The sequence below is a fragment of the Chrysemys picta genome, chromosome 1 (assembly GCF_011386835.1).
Source record: "Chrysemys picta bellii isolate R12L10 chromosome 1, ASM1138683v2, whole genome shotgun sequence".
Lineage (NCBI taxonomy): Eukaryota > Metazoa > Chordata > Testudines > Emydidae > Chrysemys > Chrysemys picta.
The window spans coordinates 220,137,376-220,160,131 of record NC_088791.1 but is presented as its reverse complement, the minus strand read 5'-3'; the positions used below and the strand labels follow the sequence as shown (position 1 = coordinate 220,160,131).

At 42.6% G+C, this 22,756-nt stretch overlaps 1 protein-coding gene across 6 annotated transcripts in view; it reads left to right on the top strand.

Annotated features, from left to right (window-relative positions):
• The window catches only part of GLRA2 (glycine receptor alpha 2), a 167,474-nt gene that overhangs the window by 27,771 nt on the left and 116,947 nt on the right, over positions 1-22,756 (top strand). Inside the window, exons 3-4 of one of the 6 annotated variants that reach the window (XM_065580548.1) lie at positions 13,956-14,023; positions 14,118-14,185. The exons of 1 other annotated variant lie outside the window; for it this stretch is intronic. In XM_065580548.1, coding sequence (XP_065436620.1) covers positions 14,183-14,185 — 3 coding nt within the window. In that variant the 5' untranslated portion in view covers positions 13,956-14,023; positions 14,118-14,182. The remainder of the gene's footprint in view (positions 1-13,955; positions 14,024-14,117; positions 14,186-22,756) is intronic. 4 more of the 6 variants (XM_042840179.2, XM_005287810.5, XM_005287811.5 and 1 more) reach the window with 4 other exon arrangements.

Sequence of the window (22,756 nt, the reverse complement as noted above, 5' to 3'; positions counted from 1 at the left end):
ATTCAAGTCGGCAGGTCCTGATGAAATTCATCTTAGGATACTTAAGGAACTAGCTGAAGCAATCTCGGAACTGATAGTAATTATTTTTGAGAACTTGTGGAGGACGGGTGAGGTCCTAGAGGACTGGAGAACCTATCTTTAAAAAGGGAGAACAAAGAAGACTTGGGAAATTACAAAGCAGTCAGTCTATATTAGATGTCTGGAAAGATACTGGAACAAATTATTAAGCAATCAATTTGTAAGCATCTAGAGGATAATCAGGAATAGCCAGCATGGATTTGTGAAGAATAAATCATGCCAAACCAACCTAATTTCCTTTTTGACAGGGTTACTGGCTTAGTGAAGAGGGGAAGCAGTAGTGATATATTTTTATTTTAGTAAGGCTTTTGACACAATCCCACAACATATTCTCATGAACAAACTAGGGAAATATTTCTAGATGAAATTCCTATAAGGTGGATGCACAACTGGTTGAAAGACCATTCTCAAAGAATAGTTATCAGTGGTTTGCTGTCAAACTGGGAGGATGAATCCAGAGGGAGTCACAGGAGTCAGTCCTGGGTCTGGTACTATTCAATATTTTCATTAATGATTTGGATACTTGTGGAGTATACTTATAAAATGTATGGATGACACCAAACTGGGAGGAATTACAAGCACTTTGGAGGAATGGATTAGAATTGAAAATGGCCTTGAGAATTTGGAGATTGGTCTCAAATCAACAAGATGAAATTCAATAAAAATGCATGTGTGAAGTATTTCGCTTGGAATGGAAAAAATCAAATGCAACTACAAAATGGGGAATAACTGGCTACGAGGTAGTATTGCTGAGAAGAATGTGGGTGTTATAGTGGAGCAGAAGTTGAATATGCGTCAGCAACATGATGCAATTGTGGAAAAGGTTATTTTCGTTCTGGGGTGTATTAACAGGAGTGTCATACGTAAGACACAGGAGAACATTGTCTTGCTCTGCTTGCAACAGGTGACATTTGTCATTGAAGGTTTTTAAGAACCGGTTGGACACACACCTGTCCGGGATTGTCTAGGTTTACTTGGTCCTGGCTCAGTCCAGATGACTTCTCAAGGTCCCTTCCAGTCCCACATCTCTATGATTCTACATTAAGTGGGGGAGTACACAGAACAGAACAATGGAGCAGTGCATTATGACTGAAAATTGAATTGTAAACTGGATTGGTGAGAATTTCAATATGAATCTTTTTTCACATTAATCCACACACACAAACACCTACCTTTCTTTCACAATGCATCTTTTGTTTATCACCTGGTTCTACTATGTGGTAGTTTGGATGAGCATTCATAAAAAAAATATTTAAAATAATGGTGCATGGGAAGGCGTTTGGCTGATCCCATGCTGGAATGCAAATTTCATGATTTTTTATTTGACCATATTAAGGAATTTCTCATTGTAACATGCTTCTGGGGACACCCAAAGCTGTGAGCTACTGTGTTACCCCTCTGCCTCAGCAAGAGTGAATTTTGCTGGAGATTAGACTGTGTCAGCTCCCTGACACACCAGTCTGTTTTCCTTACTGGCAAACTTCTTGAGACTCTACCAGTCTTAATGTTGTCTAGCGGTAATAATCGGTGTGAACTCCAGCCCCCGAGCTCTTCAGAGATGTCTCTTTGCACTGCACAGCACTTATCTCTGTACATTCACAGACAATATTAAGTTTGCTGCTCTTTTATAGAATCAGTAAATTATAGCTTATTAACTTATCGAGTGGAAGCACATCCTCTCCTTCAAACACAGTGCTGAGGTGGTTTATAGTAAACATAAAACACATTTATTAACAGATGGTCATAGGTTAAGTGATAGCAAGTAGAAGGAATAAAGCTAGAAATGGTCACAAACAAGTAAAAGTGAAGATACACTTTCTAATGTGACAGACCTAACTCAACAAGCTACAGTCTTTGTTCAAGGTAGTTTCCTCACCACTCTTCCTTTCCCAGAAATAGCTGCTAACTCTTAGAGTCCTCAAAGAGTCCAAGGTGCTGGTTTTCCTTGTCTCCTCAGGTGAAGGATAACTTAGTCTTTCAGTGTGTCCTTATATCTCAAAGTCTGCCCATGTTTTGAGGATTAAATTGATCCCCTGGGGTTCAGTCTCCTGCCTCCTCTCAGGGGCCGACCCCATCTTGATTAAGGTGTCCCTGGGGTGCTCCCATGTGATGCTTTTCAGTGATGAGCTGCCAAAATCTTAGGAACCAGTTCCCCACCGGGTCTTCGGCGGCACGGCAGCAGCGGGTCCTTCAATGCCGGAGCGAGTGAAGGACCTGCCGCCAAAGTTCTGCGGAAGACCCAGTAGGGAACCACCCGGTGAGTACAAGCCCCACCTGTCTCCCAAAACAGCCTATCCCTCCATGTCCTGCCTCCAACTGCCCCCCTCAGAACTTGCAACCCATACCCCCCCCACTCCTTGTCCCCTGACCACTCCCACCCTAACTGCCCCCCAGGACCCCACCTCCTACCCAACTCGCCCTGCTCCCTGTCCCCTGACCACTACCCCCCAGAGCCTCTGCCCCCTCCAACCTCCCCCATCCCCAAGATTCCCTGCCCCTTATCCATCCTGGCCTCTTACAATGCCACTTACCCCCGCCTCCCCCCTCTCCCAGAGCGTCAGCACATGGCGTCCAGGAGCGGCCCTGCAGCGGCGTGGCTCTAGCGGGGCCTGAGCGCCCACCTGTCGGCCACAGCTTGTAGCCCCGCCACAGCCTTACCTTGCGGCTCTGAGCCAGGGGAGAGCCTCAGATTCTCGTGGGGGCCCCTGTGGGGCCTGTGAGAAATTGTCCCAAATTGCCCCACTTCCCCCCCCCCGGGCGGCCCTGGAGCTCGCATCCCCCCCCCCTTACCTTGCCGGCGACTGCTCAAAGCGGCAAGTCTGGGGAGCTGAGCTACCAGCGGCTTGGCACACTGCAGCTCTGGGGGACAGGGGGAGAGGGGGAGGGGCCGGGAGAGGTCCTAGCTGGGACTCCTGGGAGCTCAGGTGGGGGACCTGAGTTTTTTGCCCACCCGCTCGGCCCTTTAACAGCCGGTTCTCCACCGGTGTCTAATTTTAGCAACCGGTTCTTGCAAACTGGTGCGAACCGGCTCCAGCTCATGCTCCCTGATGCAATTTTACAATATAAATGTTCTCTTCCTGCAACTCTTGATACAAATGAATAGTCCATTGAATTTGGCCACACCTGGTTTGAGGTGTTGGACTCTTTCCTTTGTCTGGAGAAAACCTGTTTATCAACTCCTGACATGCCTGGTTTAAACATCTTTTAGTCACAGACTTTAAAGGATAATATCCATGAGTATCCATAAAGCCACCCCCAGCATTGTCATATACATTTCCCTAGGATATTATTGACCAGTGTGTTATTTCAAACGATCCCTTACAAGGCATATTGTGTACAAATAGCATTGCAGTAGTGTGTAGGGTGCTGAGGCTCACACTCATGCCTTGGCACAGATTATGCACTTTACATGTTGATCAACAGCACAGAGCCATTAATGCAAAGCAACTGGCTGTTTTCACAGACTATTGGGAAACAACTGCCTTTGCAATCTGCTCACACTGATAGTCCTGGAGCTGTCAGCTCTCATGCCTGAAAAGCTGCTACCTTCCCATTCTCTGGTTCCAATGAGCACTCTCTAGAGACCAGACAAGAAGAATACTCCTGGGTCTTCACACACCAATCAATAATAAAGACAATCAATTCAAATTCCCAAGAGGAAGAAATAAGTGGTAGCAATTGCTCTGTTACAATGGAGTAATGAAGACGGATTTGCAGAGCTAAATGGCTTGCAGTGGAGTGGGTCAATTAAATTGGAATGGAAGGGCATGAAAGAAGAGGACTCACAAGGTATTTTTGGGTTGAAATATATAGGAAGAATTAAAGGTGTAAGACAAAGTTTTCAAAAGTGAGTTAGGCATCTAAGAATCTAACTCCTATTGCAAGTCAATGGGACTTAGGCTCCTAAAACAGCTAGATGCTTTTAAAATTTTTACCCATAGTCTATTTTCATGCACAGAGATTTATGGGTGTAACTGTATATTATGAAAATAAGGAGACTGGATAGTTCAGGAGATTGACAATTGCATATAGTGCCTTCACCTCTAGATCACTGGTCTGGGAGCAGAGCTGCTAAGTAAAGACTCAATGTTAGACGGCCTAAGGGCTTGTCTACATGTCAGGTTACTGTTTGCTGCACAGTAACGTCCCATGTAATCACTGCTACAGTGCAGTGAAAGTTCTGGAGAGCAGCTTAGCGTACTACTGCTTCAAAGCCTAGTATACTAAGTTGAGCTGCAGGACTTTCGCAGCACTGATCGCAGGGGATGTTATTGCGTGACAAGTTGCTGTGCGGTAGATTCATACGTTGGTTTGCTGCAAAGTAACTTTCTGTGTAGACAAGCCATAAGTGAAATGATCTCAGTACAGTAACCCCATAATTGGCTCTTACATGCATTTCTGTTGGGAATCTCATCAGAAAGGGACAGAAATTAATAGGCATGGTGAATGTACTCTCCTATAATTCCAAGAGGTGGTCCCCCTAGTGCAGAGCTGAGGCTCTTGTGTGGTGTGAGGAAACTTATCCCGCTCCTCTGGTTCTTGTCCTCTTCAGGGATGTTAATCCAGCAACTTTCAGGAGCTCTTTAATGCACATAAAAATTGGACTTAACTGAGATTTTCTTTCCTCAGAACTTTGCTGGGATTTTACCTACATGACTCATTAAATTCAACAGGAGATACTCAGCCAAAACCCTATGCAACACTTCAAAACTGTATTGCTGAATGTGCAGTGTTTGATCTCAGTGTATGTCAATATGCAGATAGCTCTGGTAGTAGCTACTCGAGAGGAAATGCTTCCTTTTTGTGACTCATTCTGTAATCACCTTGATCTGTCATGCCTCTGTCTTTGGTGGGAGGACAGGACATTCTTGGTGAAGAACCTTTAATTCTGGAACTTGCATCTCTTTGGTCTGACAGTCTGAGTCTATTGACATTGAGGGTATTTGTTGCAAGGCTGTATATTTTCTCGGGTTTTTTCCTGAGGTCAATCAAAGGCAGGACGCATGTTAATCCTCTGTGTGAGGAAAAGAGTTCTGTTACTGTTGCCCATTATGTTTATTTAGATTGATTGATTGATTAATTTTGTGTGTGTGTGTGCAATTTTTTATTGTTCATCTGCACAGGCGAAAGATATTAGGCACAGAATCTACAAATTGCAATGTAAGTAAAATCGAAATGCCTCTCAGATAAATAAGGACATACCTAAATTGTGGTGCAGCATGTCAAAATTTATGGATTGTCATGGGGAAAAAAGGCAAAGGTGCTGAGGAAGTCATGAATGTTTTATCCTACATTTACCCTGCTTATCTGATTGGCTGTAATGATCACAGTGGGTGTGATCCAGCTCCAGATGAAGTCACTGGAAAGTCCCCCATTGAGTTTAGCGGGAACTGGACTCGCTGATGGAGTGCATGCATTCAGTACAAGGCCAATATATAAAACAACAGTAGTATCACACCAAGCCACTCAAACCAACACCATGCAACCCAAAGCATCTAGCAGCCCGACTTTCCATTTGCCAAATCCTTCCCCCAAACAATCCCAAAGCACACTGATCCAACCATCCAGCTTCTGAACCAGTTTGCCATCCCTGGGTCCTAACAAGTACAATTCACATACAATCAACTGCTGAACCAGGATTCAGCTCTGACAATAAGCCAGACTTCCATTCGAGCTACCAACCCTGTTTTCCCTCAGTTCTGTAGGATAAACACCTGACATAATTTCTCAGATGATGAACACTCCTACTAGGAACATATCAACCCTACCTTTGAGCTGTGAAGTTAAAAAATAGAGAGAATTGGCAAAAACTTTAAAAAATCACAGCAGATGGAAAAAGGGCCATACTGATAAAGCAGTAAGCTGCCAGCGCACCATAATGTCAAAACAGATTTTTTTTTCCAGGCATAAGGATACATTTTCTACACAGCACATAAAACACACTCAGAGTCAGAAGGGCCTGATTCTACTACACTTATTGATTTCAGCAGAACTTCTTGCAGAGCAAGGCATTGCTCAGAGTGACTAAAGGTGACAGATTCAGGCTCTGTATTAACACAGTGCCAGTAAAGGGTGAGATGAGTGATTTCCATAAACCCCTTTGTTGGGAGCAGCATGGAGCAGCAGTGGCACAGAGAAAGCAGTAGGAGGTGCTCTGACTCCTGGCATGTAGGCACAGGGTGTCTCTCACGTAAAGGGTCCTACCAAATTCACAGTCCATTTTGGTCAGTTTCAGAGTCATGGGATTTTAAAATTGGTCAATTTCACGGTTTCAGATGTTTACATCTAAAATGTCATGGTGTAGCTGTAGGGGTCCCATCCCAAAAGGGAGTCGTGGGGGTCACAAAGCTGTTGTCGGGGTCGGGGTCATGGGATTGCCACTCTCACTTCCGTGCTGCCTTCAGAGCTTCCTGCAGCCAAGGGATGTTCCCAGAGGAGGTCTGATCTCTCGCATGCTGTTGGGAGTGCCCCAGCTGTGGGCTCCTAGCTTGAGAATAATATCCTAACCAATTGGTTACAAAGTGATCAAAGACCCAAACCCCTGGGTTTTTGGACAATGGAAAAATCAGTCAGGTTCTTAAAAGAAGGATTTTATTAAAAAACAAAGGTAAAAATCATCTCTGTAAAATCAGGATGGGAAATAACTTTACAGGGTAATCAGATTCAAAGAGCCCAGAGGAACCCCCTCTAGCCTTAGTTTCAAAGTTACAGCAAAACAGGGATAAACCCTCTAGCAAAAGGAACATTCACAAGTTGAGAAAACAAAGATAAACTAATATGCCTTGCCTGGCTATTACTTACAAGTTGAAAAATGAGAGACTTGTTCAGAAACATTTGGAGAACATGGATTGATGTCCAATCCCTCTTAGTCCCAAGAATGAACAACACCAAAACAAAGAGCACAAACAAAAGCCTCCTCCCACCCCGAAGATTTGAAAGTACCTTGTCCCCTTATTGGGCCTTTGGGTCAGGTGTCAGCCAGGTTACCTGAGCGTCTTAACCCTTTACAGGTAAAAGGATTTTGGAGTCTCTGGCCAGGAGGGATTTTATAGTATTGTATACAGAAGGGTTGTTACCCTTCCTTTTATAGTTATGAAACATGGTCTGTGAGGCATTTTTCATGGCCGTGAGTTTGGTAGGGCCCTACTCATGTATCATAGCTTTGCACCCAGCGTGCTTCCTGTAGGCCCTGCCCCATGAACTGGTGCCCCATGGACATGGAGAGAGTTAGAGCCCAGATCCTATGTCCACCTCTCTGTGCCCACTTTGGGGTGCTGTGCACCATCAGGGGAATAGAGGATGAAACACTTCCTGTGCTCAGGAGCTGCATTTCTGCCTGGCCTTCTGCTCCTTGCACATTTCCCCGCACTGTGCACCTATGAAAGGATCAGGTGGAATCAGGCTAGGTCAGGGATGGGCAAACGTTTTGGCCCGAGGGCCACATCGGGGAATAGAAATGGTATGGTGGGCCATGAATGCTCACAAAACTGGGGTTGGAGTGCGGAAGGTGATGTGGGCTCTGGGGTGGGGCTGTGGATGAGGAGTTGGGGGTGCAGGAGGGTGCTCCAGGCTGGGATCGAGGGGTTTGGAGAGCGGGAGGGGGATCAGGGCTGGGGCAGGGGGTTGGGGCGTGGGGAAAGGCTCAGGGGGTACAGGCTCTGAGCGGTGCTTACCTTAAGCAGCCCCCCGAAGCAGCGGCATGGCCCTGCTCTGGCTCCTATGCGGAGGCGTGGCCAGGTGGCTCTGTGAGCTGCCCCTTCTGCAGACACTGCCACTGCAGCTCCCACTGGAGCACGTAGGAGCTGGAGCGGGACCATGCCGCAGCTTCCGGGAGCCACGTGGTGCGGCCCCGACTCAGCGCCCCGTCCGGAGCGCCGGAACGGGACTGAGCTGTGTGCTGCAGCTTTCGGGATGGCTGAAAACGGCTCACAGGCCAGATTTGGCCTGCGGACCATAGTTTGCCCACCCCTGGGCTAGGCAGAATAAGTTTATTCTGTTGCTGATACACGTATGTCAGTTCCACAAAATGCAATTCCATAGTCTCAGTACTACAGCAGGTACCCAGAATTGTGCGTTGTCATAGTCAGATGATACTAGACACAACGTATTCAGTTAACTAAGCTATTGTAAAGAGGAAGGCACTTAAAGATGATATTGGCTTTAGCTTGATCAAGCAGAATAATAATTTCGGGTCTATTTGTTTGTTCCAGTAAATTGGATCCTCGTAAAATACCATGCAATTACTGCATTTCAGAGGTCCCTGAGAACTTTGTCCTTTTTTTGGTGCTTAATGGCTGAAATTGTCATCAATGAAGAACAAAAGAGATTTAAGGCTATTAATGGTTACAATATATTGCACTATGGAGAATGTTTCTAAATAGGCCCTAAAGGAAAGGGATTTCTATTTTTATTAGGCAGTGTCATGCTTAGGGAAACAGCATGATGCACTCCAAAACGACATCAGAGTAAACAAAGTACATTACTCTTTGGTGAGAAATGTCACATTTATAAGTAAGCATTTAGGGGACCACATGTGCATTTGGTCCCCCTACTTCTTGCCTCTTGTGAATGATGTGTTGCTCCCTCTTTCCTCACAGTTAACACTCTAGCTAGGTGTCTCTGTTTAGATTGAAGAAAAAGTTGTATTTGTCCAAAGCTCATGGCAGCTAAAATCAATATGTTTTCCTGGTTCCTCTTCTAGTTTCAACAGTCTCGCTCCTGCAGGCTGGTAGGGCGAAGAGGTGGTGCTATGGCCAGACTTTCTCCTCACCCCTGCTAGGGAGCATTAGACCCCTGTGGAGTGCAGATAGTAAGCAGAGCCTGCATTCTTCTGAGCATAGGCACTGCAACTTACATGGACCATGCAACGTAGGAGGAAGGCTCCTTGATTTCTCCACTCTTCTCCTGTGCACCTCCATAAAGGCCAGCTACAACTGGCTCTGTTTTTCACCTGGTCCTTAGGCAAACTCACTGATTTCAATGTGAGTTTGTCTGGTATAGGGCTAGATTATGCCTTTAGGTATATCCCTGAGCAAATGGTGTGTAAATTGCATCACTTCAGGAAGGCCCTGCACCTCAAAACTGGCACCTTTCTGCAGCACAGTTACCTCCTTACTTCTCCCTTGCTTTGGGAGGTGGAGGAAGTAATTTGCTGCTGTCCTCTATCACCTGCAAACTGCAGAGTTCCCGGGCCAGCTCAGCTGGCATATTGGTAACTGGAGTCAAGTAGGGTTACCATTCGTCCGGATTCCCCCGGACATGTCCGGCTTTTTAAGCTAAAAATAGCGTCCGGGGGGAATTTGTAAATGTCCGGACTTCCCCCGCCCCCCATGCAGAGCACGCACGGCTAACAGTGCTGCCGGCCGGACGGTGTCACTTACATGGGGCTCCGACACTCAGCCAGAGAGAGCTCCTCCTCCTCCCTCCCTCCCTCCCTGCATCGCAGATCGGCTCTGGCAGTTTGGAGCTCCTCCCCCGCTGCTGCCCAGCAGCTCCGGCAGTTTCTGAGCAAGTTCACCAGACATTAGGTGAAGAAAGGCCAACAACAAGGGGGCCAGGGGGTGGGAGAAGGGACAGGGAGGTTCTGGAGGGGGCAGTCAAGAGACGGGGGGGGGGTCGGGAGTTCGGGGGGGGCTTTCTGGGGGTGGGGGTGTGGATAAGGTTTTGGGAAGTCAGGGTACAGGTAGGGGGTAGGGTCCTGGGGGGCATTTGGGGGGGGTCTTAGGAGGGGGCAGTTAGGGGACAAGGAACAGGGAGGCTTAGGTAGGGGGTGGGGTTCTGGAGGGCAGTTAGGAGCAGGGGTCCCAGGAGGGGGCAGTCAGGGGACAAGGGGGGGGTTGGGAGTTCTGGGGGGGGCTGTCAGGGGGCAGGAGTGGGGAGAGGGATCGCAGCAGTCAATGGGACAGGGAGCAGAGGGGTTTAGATGGGTCGGGAGTTGGGGGGGGGCTGTCAGGGGGTGGGGAGTGGTTGGATGGGGCATGGGAGTCCCAGGGGTCTGTCTGGGGGTGGGGGTGTGGATAAGGGTTGGGGCAGTCAGGGTACAGGTAGGGGGTAGAGTCCTAGGGGGCCAGTTAGGATGAGGGGAGGGTCTCAGGAGGGGGCAGTCAGGGGACAAGGAGTGGGGGGAGGGTTGGGGGTTCTGAGGGGGGGAAGTGGGAGGGGCAGGGGCGGGGCTAGGGCAGGATGGGGCGGGGCTCCTCCCGTCCTCTTTTTTGATTGCTGGATTATGGTAACCCTAAGTCAAGGCTCTGCTCATTCCCCATCCATTCCCTGCCCACCTACTCTAGGTGGGGGTAATAATGGGTGCTTAGCACTCTCTTATTCCTGTATGCCCAGACCCAAGATGTGGGAATCCCACACTGGGCAATTAGCGGTGTTCTTACTTCCCTGTGGGAGCACATAGTTCGAGGGAGACTCTAGGCCTAAGGAGAGAATTTACAATGAGTTGTGATCTCAAGGGTAGGCCCTGAATATGCTTGTCATTCTTCACTCAGCCTGTTAGGATTTTCACATTCATTTTCTGTGTATGTGAAAAGGAGTGTTTTTCCTTCTCTATCTCTGATTGTGCTTACACATCTTTCCACTCCCCCCACCCCCCAGTTCATGTGTTGTGCCTGTATCCCATTCTTTGATTTTCAATAATTATTCTTTCCTTATATATCCCTTTGCCCAAATAAATGTCCAAGGAAAATTGTCAAACACCTGGGAATTGTTTTATACCTCTCATATACTGACAACACCATTGACATTGTAGTTAAAGGGTACGTCTATACTTACCTCTGGGTCCGGCGGCAAGCAATCAATCTTCTGGGATCGATCCCGGAAGTGCTCGCCGTCGACACCGGTACTCCTGCTCCACGAGAGGAGTTGGCGGAGTTGACGGGGAAGCCTGCCTGCTGCGTGTGGACCCGCGGTAAGTTGAACCAAGATACTTAGACTTCAGCTACGTTGTTCACGTAGCTGAAGTTGCGTATCTTAGTTCGAAGTGGGGGACCAGCTAGTTAGTGTGGACCAGCCCATAGAGAATCTGATTCACGTGAAGAAAAAAGTCACCATGTGCAGACTGAATACTAGAGAGTACAGAGTTTGGATGAAGGTGAAAAAAACTCTCCAGGGCAAGGAGAAAAGATAAATCTAGAAATGACCATATCTAGTAAATGAGGCATTCAACATAAGACACCAGCACCAGAGAATGTGCATCAAAGGCCACTGACAAAAACAGAGTTAACAACTGGAAAAGCCTCAGCAGACAATTCTATGCACACTTAATTCAATTCAGCAGTACTCCTGTGTGATGGAGTGTACAGACCCCCCTCTAGCAGCTGGCAGGGAGAGGCTTATACGCTACTCATACAGAGGAAAGTCCACAGCTACATATCATAAATATGGGAACTGTCAAAAAAGCATGTCTCAGCCAACTCTGGAGAATTATCTCTAGGATACTGAGGGCTCAATTCAGGAAAATATTCTGTGAGGTACTAAGTAGCCTCTAGTTACAGGAGGTGTGCTGCACTTTAAAGGACCAGGCCTCTTTTAGAAAGATGCACACTAGGAAGTCTGGTTAGCTGGCAGTAGGCTCAGGCCTGCTGGGGAGATGATGGGATCGTAAATACTATGAAACTCTAGCTATCTGGCAGACAAGCAGTTGCCCTCTTTCTGATGGATTCACACTTCAGCTATCCTTTTTTGGGACGAACTCCATTTGGAAACCGGGATGAAGATTTTTTTTATTTTAAATAATCATAATAATACCTAGCTCTTATATGGATCCAAAATGTATGGTAATCCAGTCAGTAGAACGTCAAAACCCTGGAGTATGGTTGCATACTCAGCCATGGTTTATCCTATTCTAGAAGACTAAAAAGTAGCCCCAAATAATGTAGTAATACTTAATGAAAGGATTAGATGCATATCAAAACAGAGGACTTGATTTAACATCCAGTTTTGCTTGGTTTTTAGAGGTAGGGATTTGATTAGTCAAATCAGGTGAAAGCTTGTGGGTTTTGGAACAGACCCTTATGGGTTTGGAACAGGCTCTGAAACCTCAAGTGCAGTTGAAGAGTTTTTGCCACTGTAATGCCAAATGCACTATTAGATGAGATAATCTTCAAGAAGGGATACAAGTGTATGAAACTTTTTAAAATTAAAAGTGTTGTGAACACTCTTTCCTTAAAGCCACACTTCCCCTTTAAGGCCAACAAACGATTATCCCCCACACCCTATGTGAACTACTAACAAAACCAACAAAAGAAAAATCTTCAAAAGAAAAAAAATAGAGGGAATTAAGATGTGTGCCAAACTGGACTGCGGAGTCATTTTTCTTTTTTATTACACGCATCTCCTATTCTTTCCCTAGACATTATTTAACTAGGCCCCCTTTTACAATGTGCAAACAGACTAACTTCACTGGGGCTCTCTGCAGGTGCAGCCCCCTATCCCACATTATGAATGTTGCAGGACTGGGGCCATAGAGTGTAAGTTTATTTGGCAAATGCCTTTTTTATCTGTAAAGTACCTATTATAAATCATATGATGGATTTATAAATAAATGCAAATAAGGAACAACAAATTCATGCCTCATTAATAAATTGGAATTATTTCTGGATAGCAAGGTGAACGTGCAGAAAAGGAGAGTGGATGCATTGGCAATATTTAGATATACAGAAATTGTTGGCCAAAATTCCACAGCTGGAATGAATGCCTTGAGTGAGAAGATATGAAATGAGCAAAATGTTGGGTTTACTAGACTGAAACTTGGGAGAAGGGAAGAAAAGGAAATGCTGTTAAAAACTACACCTCTGACTGTGAAAAAGAGAACAATGCAGCACTTCATTTGCAGTAGCTTTTAGGCTGGTATTTGTTCCAAGACAAAAGAGAACTTTGCACAAAACCCTTTTGTTAATAAAACTAAGATTGCTGGACTCCACTGAAATGCACTTTTAAACACCCCAAAGGAATGTTACTTTTTACTTTTACAAATATTCTATGCCTTTCATAAAAATGCAAATGTGAAATACAGAATTTTTAAATATCAGGAAAATTTTAAGATTAAAAAATTGGTAATGGGAAAATAGAAAAAAAGTATGTAATATTAACTGCATATGTGAACTCTGCCACTGCCTGAATTCAATCATCTAGCCTTAGTCCAATCTGATTGATTAGGAATTCATTTAAAACCACCTCTTTGTTACATCATAGCTAAAGAGCTAGTAGTTAAAAATTAAATATCATTTAGGCTCCCTTCATGTTTATGCGCTTCAGTGATTCCTAAATAATGGGGAAGGTTGGAGTGGGGGACAGAGGAAATAGTGTTGCTGTCTACCAAAAGCTGTGCCTAGTCAAGATTGGTAGTGACCAAACATTGTTATGCTTAAGAGGCATCTTGGTGTCTGATGTGAAAAGGGTTGGTTGTCTGAATCCTGTTTTTAATGGACAGGAGTCTACATTAATAGTAGCCCTTGTTGGAAGTCTCAGCAGAAAGGCCAAGGACTGAATGGAATAGGCATGATGACTGAACTGCCAGAGATGGTCTCTTCATCGCTGGGCTGAGATGTGGGGCAATGTGGGAAGATTACAATGCTGCTGCCTGTGTTGTTCTGGTTTGGTGGATTAACAAAGAACTTTTGTGTCTAATGTTTTCAATCGAACACTTTTCATAAATCCTTACATGAAAAAAGTAAAAATATTTTCTCACAAAACGAATCTAATCAAAGTAGTTGTGGTGATATTGTTTCTTTGATGGACATGCACATGACTTTGACTGTGAAATCTCACTTTTCTACTTAGTTTCATCCACATCTGTACCAGTCTGTACAGATGTCGATGGATCTGTGCTTTTGCTTCACTGTATATTGCAACATTTTTATTGCATTCCACAGGTCCTCCAGTAAACGTTACTTGCAATATTTTTATCAACAGTTTTGGATCAGTCACAGAAACCACAATGGTAAGTGTTATGATGCCACTGGCAAGAAAACAACAATACTTGATATGTCATGAACAGAACCTGTCAATTTTTCTATTTATTGTTCAACTTGCAGGTCCTCCTGTAAATGTTACCTGCAACATATTTATCAACAGCTTTGGTTCAATAGCAGAAACTACAATGGTGAGTGGGACTGACCATTGAAGCCATCTTGTGAAGGAGTGGGATGTGGTATAGAATGGTGCTATTATAGATGTGGGGATAGTTACTGAGTTCCTAAGCTACTAAGAATGTACCTATAGTATTAAAATACAATAAACTTTACATACCATAGTGCTAAAGGTTAGGAATAGCTACTGTTGGTGTTTGCTTTTTTTGTCAGAAACGGTGCTCTAAATAATAAATACTTTGTCAAAGTAGTAAAAAAATATGGTTATGACTTAAATAAATGTATCCCCTGAATATACACATGGAAATCAAGGTTAACTCTAAGAGAAATGTCTGATGGCTCTGTCTCACATTTGCATCATAATGCTACAATTAGAGCTTTACATATTTTAGTAATCTCCAGGGCTATAAATTAGAGTTGTGTGACATTTCAGTAATGAAACTGAAATGAACCAGATACAACTCTTCTGACTTCAGGTTTTGTTACAGATGGGAAACTTTGACCATTTCACCAAAACATGTGTGAACCTATAGGGGCAATCTTAACTACATTTAAGTGAATTTGGCCTATTTATGGTTTTGAGATTGAAACCAGGAAAAACTCAACTCAACATCAGGTAGACTGAGACAATTTTCTCCCAGATTTGCTTTGAGTCTTTGCTTTTGTTTGAACCTGACAACTCAAAGCAAAACGGAGTGGATATTGATCTATACAATTAGGTTCAAAGAATAGATTCACCACAAATCCTTGTGAACCTTAAGTGCTGAGATTCATACACCTCTATTATAATTTAAAAAGAAGAACTTTTGGTGCACATGCTCCCTTCTAGTGCTCATAATTCCTGTTAATGCTGAAGGGACTTTTTTTAAAATAGCAAAGCACTCCGGACAGGTAGTATTTGGCCATCTTTCCATTCATGGATTCTTACGCTACAAACAGGCCTATAGACTTTGATGGGACTATACATGGAGCCAAGCTACGGTGATTGAGTGCGGTGGAGTCTTGTCCATAGTACTTTAAGTGTTCAACCCACTACAGAAACTAGAAGTGGGTTGGCACCACAGAATGAATTCATATTTTGAATACTTGAAAATTCTGGAGTATTTGGATCCAGGGATTTAGTTCAGTCTACTGTAGATAAGGTTAGCTGCATGTTGCAATTTGGATTCAGATTTAACCTTCCCCTGCCCCCTCCTACCTAAAAATCAGGTGTATTCACAACCCCATTGAAATGAGAATATACCTCATTCCACAACAAAATCCAATGAGATTCCTGTGCACCACTTTAAAGAAAGAGCTGTGAGCTATTCTGAAGTAATCACACAGCAGTTCTGACACTGTGTTGTTTAGTCCCCTTATGGCTCCATCCTATGCTGCTGAGTGCCTTATAGACCTGCTGATGTCAAAGACAGTAGAGATTTCTCAGCACTTGGCAGGACCAAACCCCTATAATCAACATCAAACACATTATCTATAAAAAGACATGGCAAATCAAGCACAGGTTTTAAATAATATGGTTATAAATGTTGCCCTGAAATGTTTGCATTCTGAAAGAACATGTGTGTATCTTAGCTAGTTAATAGATACCTGATTTAAGAATTTATTTAAATTATGCTATCATTTTAAATTTTAAAAAGCACTGAAGAGATTTAGGAGCTCAAGTCCTACAGAATGAGTGGGACTTATTCTCCTAAATCCTTTGGTGCTTTTGAAAAACCTCTATCTAACTTTTCACTAAAGAATCAATGAACTGCATTTTTAACAAACTAGGCAACTTTCTTACATAATATGGAAAGAGAGTGTCCCCAGTATAAACCATAAGGGGATACAGCAGAGTGGAGGCAGTATAGGTGATAACTTACAGCAGTGGTTTTCAACTTGTGGTTCGCGGAGCCTGGGGATCCGCAAACTATGTCTAAGAGGTCCGCAAAAGGTGACAGTGAAAATAAAGTTTCAGATCCCAGAAAAGGCATTCCATTTTTCTGATCAATCAAAAGTATGTGAATACTCCCACCTACAGGTCAAAACCCGGGATTGTTGTTGTTACCATAGAAACCCACAGTTTAGCACCCTTTCTCATGTTGCATCAAATGCCGTGTCAAGCCTGTACAACATTTATAGCTGAATTCTGTTCAGTCAGTTTTCAGTGTAAGACTTCTATAGTGAGGGACCACAGGTTGAATTTCCAAAGGAGACCGCAACTCCTTTTGAAATTTTTTAGGGGTCCACAAATGAAAAAGGTTGAAAAGCATTGACTTACGGTATTTATACATAATCTTTTTAAATGACCTTGACAAGAAAATCAAAACAACATTGAAACTGAGAGGGAGGGGAAAAATCAGAATACCACATAATTTATAACAATCAACAGACTTTATTTTCAGTATCCTTAAAGTCTTGGTAAGATTTCCTAAATCTAAAGGATTCTGAGAAGAAAGTTCTATGCACATAGTCCTGGGTTTTGCATTTAGTCACACATTTTTCTGTTGGTCTTAGCACATAGAGAGAGGGGCACAGCATTAAGTAGCAAAAATCCTGCACGTCACTGGCTTTACAAGATGGCATTCAATGAAAATATTTGCACGACCTAATGCTGATTGCATTAATTAGACTCCTTCATTGCTTTGATTAAATCCCCTCATTGCATTTTATTATCTATCAAATATGTTAATGTGCACCTTTTCAATGTTCATTAACACATTCTGCTGAAAAAAGCTAAACACTCAAGTAAATGAAAACAAAGACTGTTGGCTTCCTTGTTTTGCTTTATTCATAATATCTGCAGATAGTGTTGAATGAGTTCTGTTAAAGTGGGTGCTGTTTCAGCCGTTTGATATTGATTTTCCTAATACTGTTATCGCATTAATGACTAGTTTAGAGTATGTTTTTAAAATGTTCCTAAAGGCAGGCATCAATTACTGCTCATCTACTTTGCTTTCCAAAGTAAATTTAATTATGTGCTGAAAAGTTTTGCATCCCTTGTGATAAATAATGAGGGCTTTTTTTTTTCTATCTAGAACTCATTTTGTTCCCATCAAATGCTCTTGATGATTTTGACATAAAACTAAAATAAAAAAAATAAAAAAATTGTAAGTAGGTTATACATTAGATTGAAAATCAAAAGAAGACACTCATGTCTCAGAGGACCAAAATGCTTAAAGTACTTAGGTTTTAAGTACTAAAGGGGATATTTTCAGAACATTGCTTGGAAGAGGCATATTGAAAATCTTTGGGGACCAAATTCGGCTCTCAGATGAGCTCACTGAGAGAAAGGCAGGATTTGGGGCCCAATTCTGCCATATTTGCTTAGGGAAAATTCTTATTAACACCAACAGGCATCATTTCTGACTTCTGAGTAGGACGGATACAGGAGTGAAATTCAACCTGTAGGTCAGCATAAGTCTCTTGCCTCACTTAAGTCCCACTCAAGCCCTCTTTTGAAGGTTTAAATGGAACTTAAGTGGTGGATATACCTTGTGCAAGTCCCCTGCAGAGGGGTGAATTTCATGTGATATGCACAAGTTTCACTGATCTGAATGCATGAGAACAATTTGACCCTGGGTAAACTGGTGGAATGGGCCCTTTGTCCTTAAACAGTAACAGGTTCTGTGTTCACAGCCAGCAGTAGTTTTGAAATGACTGCATAGTTTGATACCTTTGTACTAATGATGAAAGGTTGGTGGGAAATTGAAGTTAATTTTGTATTTTGTTGGTGGGCTTTTCTTAAAAAAAAACCCTCCATATTAGCCCAACTCCACTCCCTTTTAAATCAGTGGGAATTTTATTGATGATTTCCATGGGAGCAGAGTTAAGCCAATGCTAAGGACTTTTGAAAATTCCACCTTACATGTTTACTACCCTAATTTACTGAAATTTCTCAGCTTTGTTTTTTTTTAATTTGTAATGGTATGAATACATTTTGAAGTATGCATTTATGAAAAATATTTATTTTTAAAAAATTCAGTTTATAAAACACAACTTGCAGTTCTGCTGTGAGTTTTCACTCTCAATTCTCTGAAATGATCCATAGAGACAAAATGCAGCCTTGTTAATTCTTCTGAACTGTAATACACAAATGGGACGGTATCACTTTTTTTTTTAATTCCAAAGGAAATTGTTTTCTTCCCTGTGAGGATGATGTACATTATGCCAGAACAGTGGTAGATAACAAAGTGCCTAATACAAAGCCGTTTTATGTCAATGGGAGTTTTTTCATTGTCTTCACTTTGGATCAGGCCTTATGTTATGAAGAGTGGGCCAACTCATCCTTCATGTAACTCCACTGATCAAAGCAGAGATACAGCGGGGATGAAGTTGGTCCACTGACATAACTATTTTGAATCCTTTTACACGTGCAGAATTAATCAGTAAAACCTCAGCATGAAATAGCTGTGATTAAATATCATAGATGAGTAATCTATCTCAAGTTGAGCAACACTGCCAGAGAATTCAGTTGTTCATTGTAACTAATGACCAGGGGTTTTTAGCTATTGCCCATGGAGAAGCTAAGAGCAGTTTATAGATTGACAAACTAATTGTTCATTATAGACATGCCTAATTGCAAGGATATTGTATTGCTGGTGTGTACTTTAATCAATGGTTGACATTTGGGATAAGTTCTCTGCTGGCTTCAGTGGCATTCCACCCACTTACTCCAGCAAATAAATTAGCCCTTTCTTTACAACTGGTAAAGTGCAATAGAACTTTGTTGTGGCTGCATGGACAGTGTCATCTTTTCACTATAAAAAATGGGACGACAAGTTAGCCACTTAGGCCCTGGTTCAGCCAGGTATTTAAGCATGTGCATTACATTAAGTACATGAGTAGTCTCACAGAAGTCTGTGTACTCAAGCACCTGGCTGATTCAGGGCCCTACAACAGGTCATTTAACAACTCTCTGCCAGATAATATTAATATTTAGAATTTATATAGTATAGTTCTCTGATCCTCTTGCAAATGCATTGTGCTGCTGAGGCTGGGAGGGGCAGCTGATTCCCCCAGACACCTGAATCACATCCTTGGGTGAATAAAGCCATGTTGGGGGAAGGGTGGGATGGAAAAAAGCCCCACGGAATGCACAGCACTCTGACAGATCTCCAGCTAGCACAGCAGCTGTCTGCAGTCCGAGTAATTTAGAACAGTCCTGCCGCTCTTCTAAATTACATTGCTGGCTATTTTGGTCCCCTCCTGGCCCAGGACCTTCTACCGCCCTTTCTGTGCAGCCAATTTCCTGAGCTGTGTCTAGTATTAACTTGGTGCATCCATGGGTTGAGCCCGTAATCTTCAAAGAATTTTTGACTATCAACTAATAAATAATAATAATATTAACAACAATAATTAATATTCAACCCTCCTTTGTGAAAAAGTGTGTGCGGTTACCCCCACTTGATAGTGGGGAACCGAGGTAAACAAGTTAAATGACTTTCCCAGGGCCACAGATGGGATTAGAACTTGGAGGTTTTGTTTCCCAGTCCTGTGTTCAGACCTCATTTCTCTGTGACACCGGCAAATGCAATTGGCTAAAGTTTGTGAATCGGTTCTTCAGCTGGTGTAAATCAGCCCTCTGTGAGTTGTTTAATACCTTCCACCCATTCCTGCCTTCAGGAATTTACCAAATAACTCATGTGCTGTCCGATACGCCAAATTGTGATATCATTCTCAGAAAAGACTGCTTTCCAGGATGATATTCATAGCATCAGCAAAAAAACATAATCTCAGAGAAATACAAAATTTTAGACAAGATACTGTATCATTGTACTTAACCTATGGTCCTCCTAGCATTCCACACCCTCCTGCTTACCCTGTTGCAAAGAGGCAGCAGAGAAAGAAATCCAGGACTACCTTTTAAAGTTTGTGTTTCATTTTAATTTTTCATCAAGACGGGAAGCAAAAATAATTAGAGACAAAGAGGGGCTATAATAATGCTATTCTGCTTCTCACAAAAATGTGCTGAGAAAATATTTCCAAATATACCAGAATGATCGATCTGAATATTATCCTTCCAGCTGTGTCAGTAAAGGATCATTTAAGGCTGTTGGTATTCAAATTCAGCTTTGGTATAATGTATATCATCCTATACTAACGCTTCTAACAAAAAGGACTTGGCAGTTCATTACTTCTAATCTAAATTAGTGTGTACTGCAGCTGATGAAAGCATATTTCTTTTATAGGTTTTTAGGAAATTTAAAGACTGTAATGATTTAAGTGAACAATTATAGAAGTGTCCTAGAAATAAAAAATCCCTTTGCTTTCATTTAACTTCAGTATGTGTCCCACTTCAGAGAAATTAAAAGCCACTCACACAGTTGAATATATTAACTTTATGTCCTAAGCAATCTTCCCTCTTCCCTGCTGGCACTTCCCCTCTTTCCTGTAGTAATTTTGTTAGAGTATTTTCATATCTTTGTAGTGGAAATTGTCCCATGTACATTTACAAGATAATTACTGTATTTCTAAGGCTGAGAAAATGAGTAAAGGAGACGCCTAGAGTTTGTCTCCGTATGTGATACAAAGATGCTTTGGCAATTTAGAACTCAAAATATATGTTTAATCATAAACCATATGAAACTCCATAGCACAGAAAAAAATTGGCTTGTGAAAAATATATGTAGGCTTTTCTTTGAAAAATTCTATCAGTGCCTCTAATAATTGACTTTCCATGAGCTCAGCCCCCCAATATCAGCCCCTTATTACTCTCTGACACTCATATTTGGCTCATATCCACACAGGTAAAATTAAAAAAAAAATCATGCTCCCAATGAAATCCCAAAACATTATCCTATGGTTTCAGGAGCTTCATCAGTCGCTATACTTGGAGCTATTTGAAATGTTTTGTCAGTTCAGCAACACATTTTTCATCACAAGCCTCATGAATGAACAGTGGAAAACTCAAACTTGGAGGGGCTTATTCGTCAGAGTTTGTATAGTTAGCTAATAACTTATGGCATCACTAATCATTGGGAGAATATTATCTTATTTTTCAGTGATGATACATTCTTTAGCCTATGCATTTCAGTGGCCTAACTAAACAAATGTCAACTCATACATTTTCCAAGTCAGAAGCATATTGCTGCCATTTTCATATATTCTAGCTACTGCAGAATAAATCCTAAATGCAGGATTTTTGTGCAGAAGATGGAATTATTTCGAGTCCCTTTCACTAACAGATTGCTTCTTTCAGATAATATCATCAGTTTTAATATCCTTAAATATTTCTGAAACTAAAATATTCAAGATGAATGGCATATGGATTTCTGATAAACTATTCTCAGGGCAGTTAAATGTAGGGGGTTTGATGTCAGTTAAATATATAACTACAGCAACAAAGCGATCAATGCCACATCTGTATTTGTTGAGCATGGAACCTCTTTAGAAATGATACACTCAGAATATATGTAACTGTCTTTCCTATCAACTTGAATGGGCTTTGGATCAGTACCTACATGCTGTTATAGTTATAACATTCCCTCTTAATGGCCAGTTTTGCCACAGTATTAAAGTTAGCTCTAAATGAACCACTTAATAATTTCTGTCCTCCCAGTTGTAACTAAAAGGTTATTAGGCAGGAGAATGCAATTAACATAAAGATAAGTAGAAAAGATGTGGAGAAGTAGAGAATTAGAGAAAAACATACAATAGGTACACAAAGGTTATGAACAGGAACTAAGATGTAGATAGGAGAAATTATACCACATAATCAGCTCCTATGGAATTAGAATCAGAATATTAAGGTTGGAAGAGACTTCAAGAGGTCATCTAGTCCAATCCCCTGCTCAAAGCAGGACCAACCCAACTAAATCATCCCAGCCAGGGCTTGGTTAAACCGGGCCTTAAAAACCTCTAAGGATGGAGATTCCACCATCTCCCTAGGTAACCCATTCCAGTGCTTCACCACCCTCCTCGTGAAATAGTTTTTCCTAATATCCAACCTAGACCTCCCCCACTGTGACTTGAGACCATTGCTTCTTGTTCTGTCATCTGCCACCACTGAGAACAGCCAAGCTCCATCCTCTTTGGAACCCCCCCTTCAGGTAGTTGAAGGCTGCTATCAAATTCCCCCACACTCTTCTCTTCTGCAGACTAAATAAGCCCAGTTCCCTCAGCCTCTCCTTGTAAGTCATCTGCCCCAGCCCCCTAATCATTTTTGTTGCCCTCTGCTGGACTCTCTCTCCAATTTGTCCACATCCTTTCTGTAGTGGGGGGCCCAAAACTGGATGCAATACTCCAGATATGGCCTCACCAGTGCCGAATAGAGGGGAATAATCACTTTCCTTTATCTGCTAGCAATGCTCCTACTAATGCAGCCCAATATGCCATTAGTCTTCTTGGCAACAAGGGCACACTGTTGACTCATATCCAGATTCTCATCCACTGTAATCCCCAGGTCCTTTTCTGCAGAACTGCCGCTTAGCCAGTCAGTCCCCAGCCTGTAGCAGTGCATGGGATTCTTCCGTCCTAAGTGCAGGACTCTGCACTTGTCCTTGTTGAACCTCATCAGATTTCTTTTGGCTCAACCCTCCAATTTGTCTAGGTCACTCTGGACCCTATACCTACCCTCCAGCATATCTACCTCTCTCCACAGCTTA